The following is an 18,133-nucleotide window of genomic DNA, read 5'->3' as shown; positions in this document are numbered from 1 at the left end:
ATGAATGAAATAATTGAAATTAAAAGCACAAAAACTTGAAAAATAATTAAAGTTATTTATATTAATCTGATTATTTTTACACACAAAAATTGATTTATAAAAATACATTAAATTTCAAGCAATTAATGTATCATCTAGCTCTTCAATTTTAGTGTCCATTTGAGTTGAAACTTTACGTAATACTTTATTTATAACATCATTTAGCGCTTCACGTGCACCAGTGTCCAATAAATTTAAACAAGCCTAAAATAAAAAAATATTAAATCACTAAATTTGTATATTACTGTTATTTTTAATGTACTGTCAAGTACTAATAAACTGCAGCTTTTGCACAATTATTTACCTCCATTTCAGGTCCAGGCTGCATATAAAAATATGTGCAAGTTTAAAATATTTATACATATATATAAGTGAATGATTTATTAAATAATAATTATATTTATAATTAGTTTAATGACTTTTAATTTATCTACTTACAGTTTTATTTTTTATTATTTTGAAACCAAGAGCAGATAGGCTATTTTTGGTTTGCTAAATTATTCAAAAAGGCCCCTAAATGAAAAATAAATCACTTACTCCCCCTAAAAATGTTATATTGTAATATTTAGTGTATGATATGTGTACCTAACAAAAATATAAATTAGAAAATTATTAATTTTAAGACAATAACAAATTATATTCAAAACTAAACTTTTAATTTCTAATATATTTACTATTTTTTGAGATCCTTAAATGTCTTATTTGACTTTTTTTCAATTATTTTATTCCTCTCCCCCCACCCCTATTCAATATAATATATGTTTATATTATTGTTATTAAATTTTAGGTGCCTGTAGAACAATGTGAATAGGTTAGAGATATAAATAGGTAATAACATGATATTAATCTAAATATGTTGAAAACTTTAAAATGTCACAGTGATCTGGTATGAACAAAATATAGTTAATTTACACAAAAGTTTAAAACATATAAAAAAATATTTAAGAACTACAATAGAATAACTAATATTGTTATTTGTTTTAATATATAATTTTATCCAAATCTGAACTTAAAATGTCTTTAAGAAAAAATTGTGTTTATATTATATTTGAAATTTTTTTATTCCAGTATGAACTTCTTAAAAGAAACTTTATATTCAATTTTCATGGCTTAAATATAAAAATTGATATTTTTACAATTTTAATAACATTAGTCTTTAAATTTTTGTAATTTTGACAGAAATTTTTTTTCTCATTTATAATTATTAAAACATTTTACATATTTAGAAATAGTTCCAAGAGATTCAAAATATTTTAAAAATCATTTCATGTATAGAAAATGCTAATTTAAGCATTTAGTGTAAATTTTGTTTATATAGTCATTATTTTTAAATTACAACAGTAAAATAAAAACATTTGTGAAAAAATTCCATTACAAAATAAGGAGAGGGATCATTAGGATTACTATATTTGGTAAGCCTATCCACTCATGTTTAAGAATAATGGTTTTAAATAACAATAATAATTAAATATTGCACAGTAGTTAATTAAAATTTAAAGTCATTGATAAAATTGTATTTACCTGTAATGTTGCATCGCCTTGTTGCAATTTAAGAACCGATACTAGAGCTATTTCACTATTAGATTTGACGTAACAATTTTTTTCTTTAGTTCCATTTACTAACATTGGTATAGTTGCTTTTTGAAATTCTGGAGATAAAGTTACACCAGATTTTCCTAAATATGAACAGATATGTGCCACTAACTGCTTAACTTCATTACTCGATTGATTCATCAACTATAATTTATTATTTAAAATATAATAAAACATGATATTGTGATATTAAAAACAGTTTGTTTTTTTTTACATACTCTGGTAAATGGATTTAAAAGTTGTGATGGTATCGTTGAACAAATATTCATTAAATGTAAAAATAAATATCCACAACTTCGAACTCCATTCATTGCAATAGAAATCTAAAAATTAAAAATATTCAAAACATTTATAATGTGAGTTACAAAAAAAAAAATATTTATTTGTTACCTTATCAGCTTGTAAATGAGATAAAATTGTTTTTATAACTTTATCACAATATAATGAACTAAAAACTGAATCAGGGGATTCTTTAAGAGCAACGAATAAAGCTGAACTTCTACCATGTCTCAATATTGGATCTAGTGAAGGATCGTCGACTGTTGAAAAATTTATTAAAATTATAATTAATATAAAATAAAGTGACAATAATAAACTTTGATAAGTTTTACTAACTTAAAATATGATCATTTAAAGCAACATTTAATTGTTCAGGTGATAACCATTTACATAAAGCACCAAGACAACCAGCAGTACCACTTCGTATAGTATCTTCTGGATTCCCAAGTCCTTCTCTTAAAGTCATAAATACAGTCCTTCGAACCTGATCTGACATCTTATCGCCAGCTGGTGAAATAACACCACGTAAAGCTTGAAGCATCGTTTCTCTGTTGAAAAGAAATAATATTAATATATAAAAAAATTAAGTGCGTTTTTATATTGTGTATTATTCTTATAGTTACTTTATGGTAATATCCTCTGAATTTTTTACACCAGAATGTAGATCAACAAAAATTGTTTCAGTGCGAGAATGCACAACAATTAAATGGCTCAAAGCGGTAGCTGCTTTAAGCCTAACTTGTCTATTTGGGTCTTGTAATGATTTCAAAAATGTTGTTTGCAACTGGGGTAAAAACTGTTTTAAATTACTACCAGCCTTGGCTAATAATAAAGCAACTGTTTCTAAAATTGCTGATTTAATGTTCCAAGTATAACGTTCATTTAAAATACGAATGAGAGGTCCAGTCATGTTTAGTACAGGAGATGTTAATCCTTCTTTTGCAGCTACTTTTACAACTTCTCCCCAACCTTGAGCTGCTTGCTCTTTGATTTCTGGACTACCATTAAGAATTGCTTCCCTAAATATTGGTACAAATGGATCAGCCCCCTATAAATAAATAAAGATATTAAAAGTTAAATATTGAATAAAATAATTGTAAAAAAATCTTAACACCAATCAAACTGTTAAATAAAAAAAAATTTTTGTACAAAAATAGTACTTCTAAGACTTTTTGTCAGATGTGTACTTTTTTGTTTAAATAAGTCAAGTTTTTGGTGAAACATAATTTGACACTTTCTAATAGTCCATATGTAAAATATACACGTGGTATTTCCTTGGTACCATTAAAATAATTTAACGAAAATTAATAAAAAATATTTTTATTTTTTTTCCATTTGAACCGACAGCAGAGGAGGATCTGTGTGAACGCTACTACTCCTCTGCTGCAATAAAAAATATTTGATGTATTAAGTTATAGAACATTTGTTAAAATTTTCAGATTATTTTCATAGGGTTAAAAATTATTTCAGGGTAGTTTAAGAATAATTCAAAGTAAAATTATGAAAAACAGCATTGGTAAATAATATTGTACAGGTTTAGTTATAAATTATTAACATAATTTATGTCAAATCTGAAAAAAAAACTTTGTAAAAATACCTCACAATAGAATACACTCAATAATATTATAATTTATTATATTATACAATAACTTGAATATTCTGTGATTAGAATATAGATGGATAACAATGATTAATTAGTATTAGTTTTTACAATTATTTTGTCTAATTATTTACTTGGCACGTATGTATTAGTAATTTAACCTGATCATTTTCAATGTTTTATTTTGGTTGTACACGTCTAGTTAAATATTATGAATCAAAAAACACCAATAATGAAAATAACAATAACTCACACACTGTAATTTATGTATAACAATAAACAATAATAAAACCTTTTTAAAAACTTAAGTCAAATATTTTTTACCCAAAACTTTGATGACTCAAAAATCTTAGCTAAAACAATAAAATTGCATTTTCTTAAATTTTGAATTATCAAGGATTTAATGTACAACATTTTGCTGTGATATTTTATCAAAATATTTATTTATTTTAATTTTGTAGACCTTAAAGAATTCTAACATCCAGATAGTAATAAAATATTTATTTTATAAAAAGTATTTAACTTACTTTAGGTATACAAAAACCAGGAAGATATTCTAAATGCTTGAAATCACTCATCACAAATTTTATAGCTTGACGTATTTCAAATACTAAATGATTACTTTGTTTTGTATCGACAGACTGTAATAAGTAAAAAATGTATAAGCCATAAAGAATGAGAATAAAGTAAATTATATAATAAAATACTTTGCAAACAGCATTTAAAGCTTCCCAAGCTAATTGCAAATTTTTCTCATCTTGATCCTTAAATTGATAAATTATTCCATGTAAAAGTTTAGGAACATATGAACTATAATCTGCTTTTGTATGTGTGCAAAATGCAGCCAATAATTGTAATGCCGATTGCTTTTGAGAAATATTTTCTGCTTGTGTGGCATCTAATAGTAAATCAACCATAGTTCCAGCATCATCACAAACTGCTAACACAACAGCTTGACAGTATACTAGTTCCTAGTAAAATAATTTTTCTGGTAAATTTTATTTAAAAAATAATAACAATTATTTTACCTCAGCAGCTGATTCAGTTTTAGATAGAGCAGTTAATAAGGCAGGTAATATTTTATGTAAATATTTATTAAGAGCTTCTCCAGCAACTGAGGCTAAAATTGATAAAGCTTTTGTATTAATAGGTGGTTGAGTCAATTGAGGTATTAAATATGGCAAAACTACTCGGGATTTAACTGCCATTACTTGGCGTAATCCATCTAAAGTTCTCTCTGCAATTTCTGGATCAGGGTTATTCTGAAAAAATTTTGTTTACTTAGATAATCAATATTGATTGTTATTTATATTGCATACCAAATTATTTAACATGGATGGTAAAATATCATCTAATGCTCGATGTCCCACAGTTGAATGTAAACTATCAAATGTTTTAGCAGCAGCTTGTCTTACAGATGGTAAAGGATCAGCTAATGCTCGACTAAATAATCAAATTAGTACAATTGGTTTTTATAAAAAGCAAATACTTTTTAAGTCTTAGAAATAATTACCTGACAGTAGGAACTAAGCTATCTACAAAGGTCAATACCATATCTCTACTAGTAGATGCCATAATCTCTGACAAACCAATACAAACTCCTTGACGTTGATCAGCTTGTTCAGACTCAAGACCTCTTTCTAAAATTGGAATTATGTCTGGTAGTACACGTTCTCCTAGTTTCCTCACTAGATCTCCTAAAGTTCTTGCAGCTACTTGTCTTTTATCAAAACTAGTACTAGCTAAGCATCCCAATAATAATGTAAATAATGTTGGTAATATTTCTCTTAAAGTACGTGGAGTATTAGTGACAACTACTTTCCATACATGTAATGCTGCTTGGCGTACCATTAATGCAACATCAGAACGACCCATGTATAAACCAGCTAATACTCGATTACGTCTTTCTGCTCCCAAAGTGCCAATAATAGCCTTAAAAAATTTAATTTAATTTTGTCAAGTCCCAGGTTTTAAAATAATTATTAATAAATATAATATCAAAAACAATATTTTTAATTATTTTTGCTATAAAAGTTCACAAACCTTGTGAGAATGTTCTGTACCAAAATTATCATCATCACTAGCAGTTTCTGTACTCATTTTACCAGATACACCAGATATGCGGTATAATAAATCACCAAGTAATTGAACAGAACTGTAAAAATAAAATAAAAGTATAAACAGATTTAATTAAGAAATAATTATATATATTTAATATTTATTTTATCTGAAGTCTGACAACTAAGGCCATTAGCAATGAGTAGGTATAAAGTCTGTAAGGTTATGGAACACGTGTGTGTATGTTCGCAAAACACAATAATGACTGAGGCCAACCTACGCCTTACACAAAATAAATATAATTTTACCTGAATCTAATACGCCAATTATCATCAAACAAGCCACGTTCAAGCTCAGGTAAGAGTAGTTGTATTGCAGATTCTGCATACATATTTACAATTCGTTGTCCTGCTTTTAACGCAGTTTCCCGAACAAATTCATTTTCATCTGCTAAAGCCTAAAATTTTAAATTATGTAACATGAAATTTTATGATTTTAATTAAGTTTTTTTTGTTTTTTTTTTTTTTAATTGAGATACAAAATATATTGATAAAGCACTAATAGCAATATATATTTTCATATTAATTAATAAATAATTTAAAAAGCAATAGAAAAATTATTAATATATAAAATTCTAAAAATATAATTGACTAATTAAGTAATAATTTTTGTTCTTATAAATACAATGTCAAAAATAGACATGATTAAAATATTATTAGTTTTATATTTATGAGATCTATAGTTAATTACATTTGACTTTTTATACTCTGCAAATTAATATAAAATGTTGATTTTTTTTTTTTAACAAACTTTTTTTAAAAACTTTCAGTTAAAGTATACTTTCCATGACTAGTGGTTGCTGCCATCCGCATTAACAAGCAGTAATGACTGCTTTGTTATGGAATATAGTCTTTTAGTCAAAATAGTCTTATAATTGTTGGCCAACCACTGTACAATTCATAAACAATACAGTGTGATTGGTTGATGTGGCCAGCAATAACACTAGTAACAGCTTTAAAATTGTATTTTCAACTATACAACATAGCAGTTGTAATAAAAATAAAGAATTATTTCTTAAATATATATTCTTTTGTTATTTTAAATTCCCTTTATGAGTTTCTAACAATTTTAACTTATAAAAGTACCATCACAACAAATAGGATTTAATATTTAATTTTTCATACAATTAAAAACCAATTATCAATCTTATTAATAAATATAAACTGATCAAATGTTATTATTTTCTCATAAACTAACTAAAATTAAAGGATTTTGGTTTGTTTAGTGACTAATTTTAACTAATCAAACCAAAAATTATTAAAAATATAGAGTGTAGTAATTTATGTTGTCAATCAGAGAATTAAAACTTTACACATTTTAAAAATAAAAAATAGTTAACAATTGATTTTTCTTTTCAAAAATGTTGTATTTTAATTACTTCAAATTTTATAAAAAAATATTTTTTTAAATATTGAGTATGTTACATTAAAAAAAAACCACTAATATATAAATATTTTATCTATTGTTTTTGGGAACAAAAGGAAAATTATTTGATACAATTTTTTATTTTATGTAATACTTACTTTTAATATGGGAGTAATAATTTGATTTATATATGGAATGAAGTCATCATTAAATACACCTGGCATATATATGAACATCATGATATAGCCATCTTTAACTTGAGGGGCTATATCTGTACGTTCTGCAGTTGCAATAATTTCTACACATAAAAAAATTAAAAATTAAATAATACTTAAAAATATTAAATTAAAATTAGTGTTAGTATTTAATAATATAACATGCCTGGCATCAAACTGTGAAGCTTATTTACACCAAGTCCGCCAACAACTTCACTGAGACCTTGAGCAGCACCTGACCTATCTACTGAACTAGCTTCAGATGTAAGAGTTTGCATTAACCATGGTAATAAATCCTGGAAACTAGTTTCACCCATTCCTCGAACCATAGCCCCAAGAGCACGAGCAGAAACTGTCCGAACTTCTGGAACCGGATCTAATAAAGAATTTTTTAATCCTGGTATAATATTTGGCAAATATGGTGTCAAATCCTTTTGATCAGTCAATGAATACATATTTCCAATAATTTGAGCAGCCATTTTTCTTGTTTCTGTTGAGCGATCTATAAATGCCCGTTGTACTACTGGCATAATTAAAGCAAGAGATGGAGCATCAATGAAATGAACAAATTTAGTATTCAACAAAATTTGTAAGCAAGGAGCAGTCTTATTTGATGGATTTTGAAGAGCTTCAAGAAGAACAGGTACAATAGCTACAAACAATTTTTTTTTATTAGTTAAATTTAAAAAATATATAAAATAAATGTACTAAAACAATACCTTGAATTTCTGGATTTCGTATAACTGAACCAATAACTTTTAAAGCTTGAGCTCCAGCTTCTTGAACACTAATATGGGAATCACTTAAAACTTCTATTAATTTTGGTACAATACTTGGTAAACAGGATGATAGTTGTTTAGGCGCACAGTATGCCATTGCTCCTAATAACTCTATTGAACCTAATAATCAAATAATAAAATTAATTTTATTGAATGAGAACAAGTAAATGTATTCTTACCAGTTTTTGTTCTCCAAGAATCTCCTTCCAATGCATTCAATAATGATGGTAAGATTAGTTTAACACCATGAGCTGATAACTTGCTCATTATTGCTTTTGAGCAATCATAAGTAGCTGTTCGTACATACTCACTATTGTCACCAAAACATGATAACAAATGTGGTAAAACATGAACAATATATGGTTCAAATAATCGACCTAATGTTGAACATAACATTTCAAACGCAAATAATGCACCTTCACGCTTTTTATAATTTTTCTTATCTTGAATAGCTTCAGTTAAAGTACTCATAATATCATACTGCTTTAAACTTAGAATACCAAGACCTTTAATAACGCCTGCAATTCCATGAGCAGCTCCCTTGCGTTCTCCAAATGATGCAGAATTGAAAAGGCGGGTTAAAAGTTTTTTTAATATAGCTGATGCATCATCCTTGACCAATGACATAAGAGGTGATAAACAGTTGGCTACTGCCTCTTGAACTTCTTGTGATGGAGTAGACAATGCTTCAAGTAATCTATTAGTAATAGGTTTTAATTTGGGATCATCAGAATCTAAATGCCTTGCTAAACTTCCCATGCATACAACAACACCTAACCGAACATTATCAAAACTTTCAGAGGAAGTTGCTTTTTTTAAAAACTTCTCAAATATGTTCATTAGGCGATCAACATTATTTTTTCCGTGTAAATTGACAACAGCTACTGCAGCTTTAAGCATATGTTCTCTTACAACATTATTTCTATCATCTAAACTTGTTGAAACAAAAAAGTTTACTAATTGTATCACCATATCATCACTTAATAATAATGACAACTGTTCCAATGCCATAGCTACACCAACTCGACCTTGCCAATCATCTAGTTCTGCATTACTATCTGGTTTCTAAAACAAAAATGTTATGATAATGTGGAGTTTAAATTCAGAAAAATAAATCTTTAAAATAGTAGAACATTAAAAAAAACATAAGGTTTATCATTGATATTTATTATTTTATTTAAAGTTAATACAAAATATATTATGAAAGGTGGTTTAAGGGTCACTAAGTAAATTATCTCAAGGGATATCTAAACATTTATTAATTAATACCATTAAGATTGAAAACATTATAAAAAATTTAAAAGCCTGTACTGAAAATATGTTTTTTTAATTAAGTTATTATTTTTTTAATTTAATGAAAAAATAGTTAATACTCATAAATGAAATTGTTGTCTTTAGCATTCCATATAATTTTCTTAAATTGAAAAACATTATATCATCAAAACCATTTTGTGAAAGTCTGGTTTATAATAAAAGTACTATTAAGATCATTGAAAAAGAACCATATATTATTTACAAAAGTTAAGTCTCAAGAAATCATTAAAAAAAAAAGAAAATTGACATTTCTTATTAGTTATTACTAGTTAGTATTTAATAAAAATAGAATTATAATATTAAATACAGTAAACATCTATACCTAATAAATAAAATAACCTCCAAAAAAGAGGCAAAACCTTTTTAAAATGAGTAAATAAAAACAATCAGTTGAAGGAAAGAAGGTTTATGTTTTTGAGGAATGAGTAGAATACTTATAAACGTGTTTTGGATAAGAGAAAAAAAATTTCTAAAGAAAGTCCTGGAAAAAATTTATTTTTAACACGTTGACTTTCATATGATCACAGGCAGAAACTTTATGATAATATATTTCATTTTTATGACTGCCAGCAATCATATTAGTTTATTATCTACATGCCGTATGTGCGTGCTACCAATAACATATATTTTCTTTTATAAATTGTAAATTTTGAGTTCAGTTTATTATAACGTATGTAAGAATAGCATAGTGGAAAAAAAAACGTATTGAATAGTCTATTAATTACTTTTACATGACATTTTATCATATGTAAAATAAACTGATAAATAATGGCCTTCAATAACTATAGTTGCACAGAAAATATCACTATTAACATTTTTGGAATGACAATAAAAATGATGAGTAGCCCATAAGATTACATGGTTGTGTGACTACTGGTTAGTCATATGTAAATCAACATGTTAAGTCAATTTTATGTAACAACAAAATAAATTGTATAAATTTATTTTGAAAAAACTAAAATTTTGTGTCTATCAAGGTTTAATTGATTACTAGAAATCATTTAATTTCCTACTGGACACAATAAATTAAAATTTAAAACTTACCATAATTTTACTGTTATATAAAGTGAGTAATTTTTTTAATGCAATATTTGTGGCATTTATAGGAGAGTCTTTTAAAAGTGAAAAAAGAGCAATAGACACAGCCTTTTGTACATCAGCAACTGGATGAACAACATCTTCTAATAAATTTTCTAAAAGTCCATTAATTTTAATATCCAATTTTGAAGATTCCCATAGCTCATTTGCTAATTCCCTAGTAACAAAAATACACAAATACTAATTAACAATAAGAAAGATTTATGTATGCTGAATGATTCTTTAATCAAACAATACTCATAATTTTAAAATCTAATAATGTTTTTTATATAATTTCTAGTCAAAATAAATCATTTATTAAGGTTTTTACTTTTTTGAATGACAACATAGAAGTTTAAATATCATGAGCAAACATTTGTTTAGAGTTTTTTAATACATATAAATCGAAATTCAGACAAATAATTAACAAATTAAAAGTATTTAATGCATAGGTAAGCAGAATAATACACTAACACTTATGGGGTATATCCAAATTTTAATTTTTTTGTATCAAATACTATGAAAAATATTAAACTTAAGAATAAGAAATTAAAAACGTATGTTTTCATTCAAAAAAATATATATTTTGAAAAATGTTTAACAATAAATTTTATTTTATTTTGTCTGAAAAAATTGTGTAAAAAAAATATTATTTTTTTGAAATAATGAATGTTGTTTGCTAAAAATATTGTCCAGTATAAATATATATTTTTTTACAGTTTAACCATAATTGATAATCATACCTATTTTCTTCATAAATGTCAAATTTAGTAATCCATATTCTTTTAGTTATTCTTAGTATAATATGATTATCTTTTTTTGATGTTGGAAAAGCATCTACCACTTTCTGTAAAGCTTTAATAGCTGTATATCTAACATTACGAGAGGGATTCTGAAGTGCTGATAATAAACATAATATTTCATCACGGTTAGCTGGATCACATTTCTCGCTAGTAGAGCAACTATCAGCAACTGATAGAAATGCTAATACAGCTTTGTCTTGAAGACTGCCTGTTGTACGGCTTATTATTTCAGACAAAAGTTGAAACATTTCAATACGTGGTAAAAATTTAGGTCGTTGAAGATCTAAATTGCTTTTTGCTTTTGAAGTTGCTTTAGGACGAACAGTTGATTGATTTTTTATTAATAATAAACAATCATGAACCAATTCATGATCAAAAGGTAAATCCAACATAACAGCTCTGATCAATGTGAAAGAATAACAAAATGACGGAGATGTAAATTCTTGTCGCTCTTTTTTAGTTAAATCACAAAATAAATTAACAAGCCTGATTGTTGCTACTTCTAATAAACATATTAAAAAAAAAATAAAAAAGTATTATCAAAACGAATTTAAATTGTTTCTTAATAAATTTTAAGTTATTAAACTTACCAATATCTTCTTTTAACCAAGCATCCTCAATTAAACATTTTGGCTTTAATTTTCTTAAAGTATAATAAGCTATAGCATTGATTTGAGAATTTGATAATTTAATGCGATCGTTATTAACTTTAGATGCAACTTTGGTTTTTTTTGTTTCATCAGCATGAAAAGCACAAAATGCTAAATCTATAAATATTTTTTTCAAATGTGGTGCAGCTATAATTGATTGTAAATTTGAAATTATTCCAGGTATCAAATATCTCAATGACTGAGAAACTAAGAGAGAATTTCCAACAATAATTCCTCTCAACATTGAAACTAAAGTCAATATTTCATCATTCATCTATAAAATAAAGTACAAACAAATTATTTAAGTTCAGTGGTTAATTTAACAGTGACTTGTGATAATATAGTTAGTGAGTTAACAAAATTAATAAAAATTTAAAACCAATTCGTAATTTATTTAATTTTCTTCAAATTAATAATCATACAAATAAACATAATAAAGACTTAGATTTAAATATTAACAAATCGATGACAAACAAATTTATTAATAAAATATATTAGGAGTTTAGTTGACATTTACTTTGTTAACAAAAACGAAGAATATTGTATACCGAATAACAAAGAAAAAATTTATTTCCAAAATAAGTCCAGAAGAGGTGTGTTATATAAAAATAAATAATATTTAAGCTATATATTTGTTTTATTAAATTACAATGCAAGTAATTTTATATTTCTTATTTTTCTAAAGATTATTAAAATAGAAATAACTTATAAAATTGTACCGCACAAATTTTTGGTAGCTCAAAAATCTAAATATAATTTAGAAATTTTTTAATTCTACTCAATTGGGCATTTTTTATTCATGCATCATAATTTTAAAAAATCATTTAATATAATTTAAATAATTATATATTTTTGAAAACTTTTTCAATTATTAAGGATTGCTAGAGCTATTAATCTTAAGTATATTTTCATGTATTATTGGGAGATTAACTTAAGTTAGTTATTTTATATGTACAATGTTTAAATACTTACACTCTTCAATCTATTTCTTATAGCTGCTTCTTTTTCTAATTCTAAAGCAATAGCTTCTTTTTGTTTAGCAGAAAGTTCTGGTTTCTTAAGTTTTCCTTCTTTAATTTTTTTTGCTTCAATTTCTTTTCTTAGCATAATTTCTTCTTGTTGTTCTTTATATGAGTAGGCTTTACTTTCTCTTTTCATATTTTTAATATTCATATTATTTTCATTTTCTTTTCTATAAATCAAATATAATGATAATTTATGTAAAATTATGGATAATTAGTTAATAAAATTTAATATTACTCTGCTAATATTGATTTATCAAATAATTCTCCTTCTGGATATAAATATATGTTATACTCGACCTCTGTTACACATATATATTTATCGCATTCTTCTAACTGTTGTTTAACTTTATCAATAACTGCAGGTACAATTGAATCTCCATTCATTCTTGTTATAGTACTTAAAACATTTTCCATACACTAATAACACATTTAAAATTGATATTAAATTAATTTTATTATAACGGAGGTTTCAAGTCACTACATAGTACATACTCATTTTTATTTAATTTAGATATTAAAATAGTATTAAATCAATATAAATTTGCAATTTATGTAATAAAATACTATGAAGACGTAACACAAATTAATTAATAATTCACAAAATAAGACTTATTTGATTTATAGATAATTTAAAAAAAAAATGTTCTTACTTTGGTAGGTAAATAATCATCTATTAGAAGTTTAATAAGTTTTTTTTCATACAATCTGATGAAAACTGATGGCTTTAGTTGAAAACGATTAACTATTCTAATCCATAGATTTGGAGCATATGATTCTACAAATAAATTTAATAACAATATAAGATAATAAAAATTTATATGAAGTAAATACTATAAAATTTTAAAAAAAAAAGTATAATACATAGGTAGGTATTTATACCAATTAAAGGATGATGTGAAGGTTTCAATGATTCAAAAGCCAAGATTTTTTGTTCTTCTTCACTAATATTACTATTTTGGCATAATATGAGAATGGTTTCTACTAAGTGTTTAGGATTAATTTCTAAATCATTCTATTGTAAATAAAAAAATTAATTATTGAGTTATTACATACAAATTTATACAATAAATAATAACATACATGGCATTCTAGAAATTGTGTAGTAGCGTTCAACAGTGAAGCTGCTAATTTAGACCCTCCAGGCAATGATACAGCTTTTAAAACATTTTTTTTAGTTTGAACACGGACTGATGATTTAATTGACAGAAGACTCACAATTATTGATCTTAAATATGATTCAATAGAACCATTAATTTGATCATACTTCATGTCTAACAGTAATAAACTGAACATGCATAATTTATTTAATACTAAATTTAAAACAAATAATACAATAATCATTATAATTAAATCCAATATTACAATTAAATAATATAGAAAACATACCATCATCTGTAAACTGGAATAAAAATTTTTCATTTAAAAATAAAGCTTTATCTGAATTAAGAACCACATTCCATAATGGAGTAAACCTGGTTTCATTATTTAGTTTTGGGTCTTCATTTATGATTAATAATAACAAATATGCAGCATACAAAGCTTCTGTCACAATAGGAGCCTAAAAGATAAAAAATATTAGATTCAATAAAAATGTACAATTATACAAAGAAATCTTTTTTTCAAATTTTCCAATACAATTATAGAAAATATATCAATATTCATAAATATCTTCTATCTTATGAGATTTTGAGATAAAAATGTATAAATTTACATACTTGAGATGATTGAGAACATTTTTCAACACATTTTAATAATAATGGGATAACATCAACTGAATATACTGAGTAATTGTTTTTGAAAATATTTGTCATACAATCCATATACGATAGTTTTACGGATAAAACAGATGATTTCTTATCATACCCTTTCTAAAAATGAATTTATAATTCATAAAATATTTAATTTAAAATGTATTTGATAAATTAAAAAAAAAGTAATTACAATAAACCACATAATTAAGGCCTTGGGTATGGTTTTTTTCAAATTTGAACTCCACAAAGTTAGCATTTGGATAGCATGTACTAACGTTTTTTCATGCATTTCATTATCTAATATTTTGATAAATTGGTCAATGACTGATTCAGCTAATTTTTGAGAATCATCATCATTAGTTACTGTATTAAAACTGAAATTTCCAATTGCCTGAAAATTTATAATATTTTATAAATATAAATATAAAATGATATACCTTACTAAAGAAACATTGAAATGTATAATAAATCCACACTTAATAGTCATGTATAAAAATAATAAGCATTAAATATAAATATATTTTAGTTCAGTATTACTTGTAGAATATTAATTTTTTGCTCTGATGTACTCAATTTTCCTTCGGAACCATGATAAATATTGAATAGTAAGTTCAATATATTAGAAACTACAGTTGAATTACTACATTTTAAAGCCAATTTCTTACATAAATCAGCAGATTCATTTCTAGCTCTTTCATTTTGAGAATAGATATTAGCTTAAATAAAAAATAAATAGATAATAATAAAGGAAAAATTAAATCTAATTTTAAACAAACAATTTATACCAGAAAATCCTTTAGTTATTTCAACAGCATTAGCACTTAAATCAAATGTAATACTAGAAATAACTGTAGCAATGCATTCCAGTATTACTTCAGGATTACGAAGCATAGATTTTAAAACGGGAGGTAATAATTTTGATTTGAACACGTCACATGAAACTAAATTAATAGTAAATGCACATTGTTTAATTAATTCTTGTTCTGGTCGTGTTTTACAAGCAATTCCTTCTTTAATAAATACTTCCAAAAATGGTTCCTTAAAATAACAATAAATTAAAACTAATATTATAAAATAATACACATTTAAGAATACCTTGTATTTGTTAGCAAGATTCATGTCGGTTGATGCCATTGATTTAAGTAAATATGATTCAATGACTAATAAGTAAGGTTTAGTATCAATTTTTTTTAAACATTCTCCATAATATTCTAATGTACTTTTGTCATTTATCCAAATATCATTCATAGCATTAAATACTTTTAAACATAATCTAAAAATTCAATAAAATTGTATATATATACATATTGACAATTATACAGTTAAAAAATTTACTTACTGACTATTTTTTGATATTGCTACTAAATGTATTAGTATAGCTTGCAGTTCAATTAGCTGTCTTAATTCATTTGTATGTGAGATGCTATAATCTTTAAATGATACTTTAAAAATAATGTTGATGACTTGCAACATAAAAAAAACTGATTTCGCCAAATTATTCCTATAAAAAATAAATTCTTAAAATGTAAATAAATAATTATAAAATTAATTATTTACTATTTTTAGTTATATTAAATATAAATGTCACTAAATTTAATAAAAACTATATAATAATATTGGAAGGATTTACGGTATTAAAAGATTACAACCTTTTTAATGTGCAAATTGTAATCTTATATTAAACATTAGAGTCATATAATACTCACGATATATTTAAATGAGGAAATGTATTAACATATTCAGCTAATATCGGAGTAAAATTAACTAAACATGCTTCTGATTTAGAAACCATCAGTACTTTGACAAATTCTTTAAAATATGACTGTGACCTAAGGTCTTGATAACGACTAAAAACAATTGGCAAAACTTCAGTAATATTATTCCACACCTCATTTGAAATATCTGTAATTTAATTAATTACAGTCAAATAATTATTATTATGATACTTGTGAGTGATTAAGACAATTACTAAGTACTATTCAAAATAATATAATTATTTATATATTTACTAGATTTAACAGCATTTGTAGCATTTTTAAAAACAAGTTTTCGTTCTTTAATACTGGATGACAAGACTTTCAAATGAAAATCAGAAAATTGTTTAGTATTCTATAAAATAAATATAATAAAATTAGATTAAATATTTTTGAATACTTATATTTTTTAACTTACTCCCTTTTGATCAGACATTTTACAATTATTTAAATTTGAAATTTAAATAACAAATAACATGTTAACTTATAAATTATACTTAATTCACGTAAGACTATGACAAGTAAACGGAGATTGACGATGTGCCGATGTGCGTTTTCATGGTTATGAACTTCGGTGTGAAATTTAAAATGATAAAACACCGATTACTTAGAACATAGTAACGTTTATGATAACAAAAAAACCGAGTAGTATGCAGGATATTATTGGCAAATGACAATTTTACTGCACAAATGACAAATACCACAAATCATGCAGATTGTACTTCTTGTAAAGAGTGTTTTATTTTAAAACTTTTCTACTAAAGTAAAGAGTATCTATCCGCTATTATTCAAAATAGATCACCGTCATCATGATCCTCAGAAATATTTTTGAATATTTGTAAATTTAATAGTAGATATAATATTAAATTTATTCTTGTAAGTGTAAGTACGAACTACGAAGTATTAAGTAGTAACGATTTACAAGTTTAAACTAGGGTATCAGATATCAGTCACCACGGCGATTGATAAGTAGTCCGAAAGTTAAAATGAAGTGCAGCCCAAGCACAATAATTCGCATTCAGATGATTACTCAATAAATAAATAGGTAATTGACGAGTACGAAAATGACACCCATCGGCGACCCTTTGCCAATAGGAATAATTCAACTATTCGAATACCCACCGTCCATTACGTGCGTGTGATTAAAATAATAAATAGAAAGATATTTCACTCCTATCGTTAATCTTCGAGCAATACGCCTGCGCACGTGAATACGGAAACTCGGTGCGCGTGATACGCACCCAAAAGCTCGTCTGACGATGGGAACGTGGGGTCCGAGTCCGTTGTCGAAGGGAGTAGCGAAAAAAATTGATAATTTTTTTTAATGTAAAATAAAGTATATAATTTATAGGTATGTATGTAAATGTAAACTATAGATAATATTATACTATACTTGTAATAATAAATAATAATACAATATAAATGCATTATAATAAAAAAATACATTTTATGTACAATTTTTATTTATCTATTTTCTGATTTTCTCGCGTAATATGAATAATACAATTTCTCGTTTAATACGTTATTTTTACCTGGTTCCTTGGAAAGCGACTTAAATGGATTCTACTGTATATAGATTCAATTACCTATAGTAACGTATGCTTTCGAAATATTTATAAAAATTCGTCCATCATCGTAATCTCGCACTAGACATTGCAAGTGACAATATTAATTTAAATTTGGAATGAGCTTTAATATTTGTACATAAACGAGTCGTCAGTTTACGGGTAAATATTTATATTATATGATGAGCGAACGAGCGATTGAGTGT

At 25.2% G+C, this 18,133-nt stretch overlaps 1 protein-coding gene across 3 annotated transcripts; it reads right to left on the bottom strand.

The window, feature by feature from the left end:
* Positions 1 to 46: 46 nt before the first annotated feature.
* On the bottom strand, positions 47 to 16,906 carry LOC112594474 (eIF-2-alpha kinase activator GCN1). Of its 3 annotated transcripts, XM_025339266.1 has the most exons (36): positions 16,781 to 16,798; positions 16,618 to 16,717; positions 16,315 to 16,510; positions 15,948 to 16,109; positions 15,704 to 15,881; positions 15,394 to 15,646; positions 15,146 to 15,324; positions 14,799 to 14,999; positions 14,573 to 14,725; positions 14,244 to 14,415; positions 13,938 to 14,167; positions 13,737 to 13,869; positions 13,508 to 13,632; positions 13,093 to 13,274; positions 12,805 to 13,024; positions 11,773 to 12,106; positions 11,123 to 11,684; positions 10,347 to 10,557; positions 8,168 to 9,053; positions 7,929 to 8,108; positions 7,376 to 7,861; positions 7,153 to 7,292; positions 5,878 to 6,026; positions 5,555 to 5,666; positions 5,025 to 5,443; positions 4,831 to 4,954; positions 4,540 to 4,773; positions 4,219 to 4,482; positions 4,039 to 4,152; positions 2,535 to 2,959; positions 2,248 to 2,459; positions 2,023 to 2,171; positions 1,851 to 1,955; positions 1,561 to 1,776; positions 344 to 361; positions 47 to 243 (listed from the first exon to the last, which is right to left on the bottom strand). In XM_025339266.1, exons 1-36 carry the CDS (start codon positions 16,796 to 16,798, stop codon positions 115 to 117), a joined length of 7,971 nt encoding a protein of 2,656 aa, XP_025195051.1. In that variant the 3' UTR covers positions 47 to 114. The 3 variants fall into 3 exon arrangements, with proteins under 3 accessions (XP_025195051.1, XP_025195052.1, XP_025195050.1); XM_025339267.1 differs by lacking the exon at positions 344 to 361 and having other exon boundaries at positions 16,781 to 16,905; XM_025339265.1 differs by lacking the exon at positions 344 to 361 and having other exon boundaries at positions 4,039 to 4,482; positions 16,781 to 16,906.
* Between the last annotated feature and the right edge of the window lie 1,227 nt (positions 16,907 to 18,133).

This window comes from Melanaphis sacchari, unplaced genomic scaffold (assembly GCF_002803265.2).
Source record: "Melanaphis sacchari strain LSU unplaced genomic scaffold, SCAv2.0 Contig22_pilon_pilon, whole genome shotgun sequence".
In the NCBI taxonomy this organism is placed as follows: Eukaryota; Metazoa; Arthropoda; class Insecta; order Hemiptera; family Aphididae; genus Melanaphis; species Melanaphis sacchari.
This window is presented reverse-complemented; position numbering and strand designations above follow the sequence as displayed.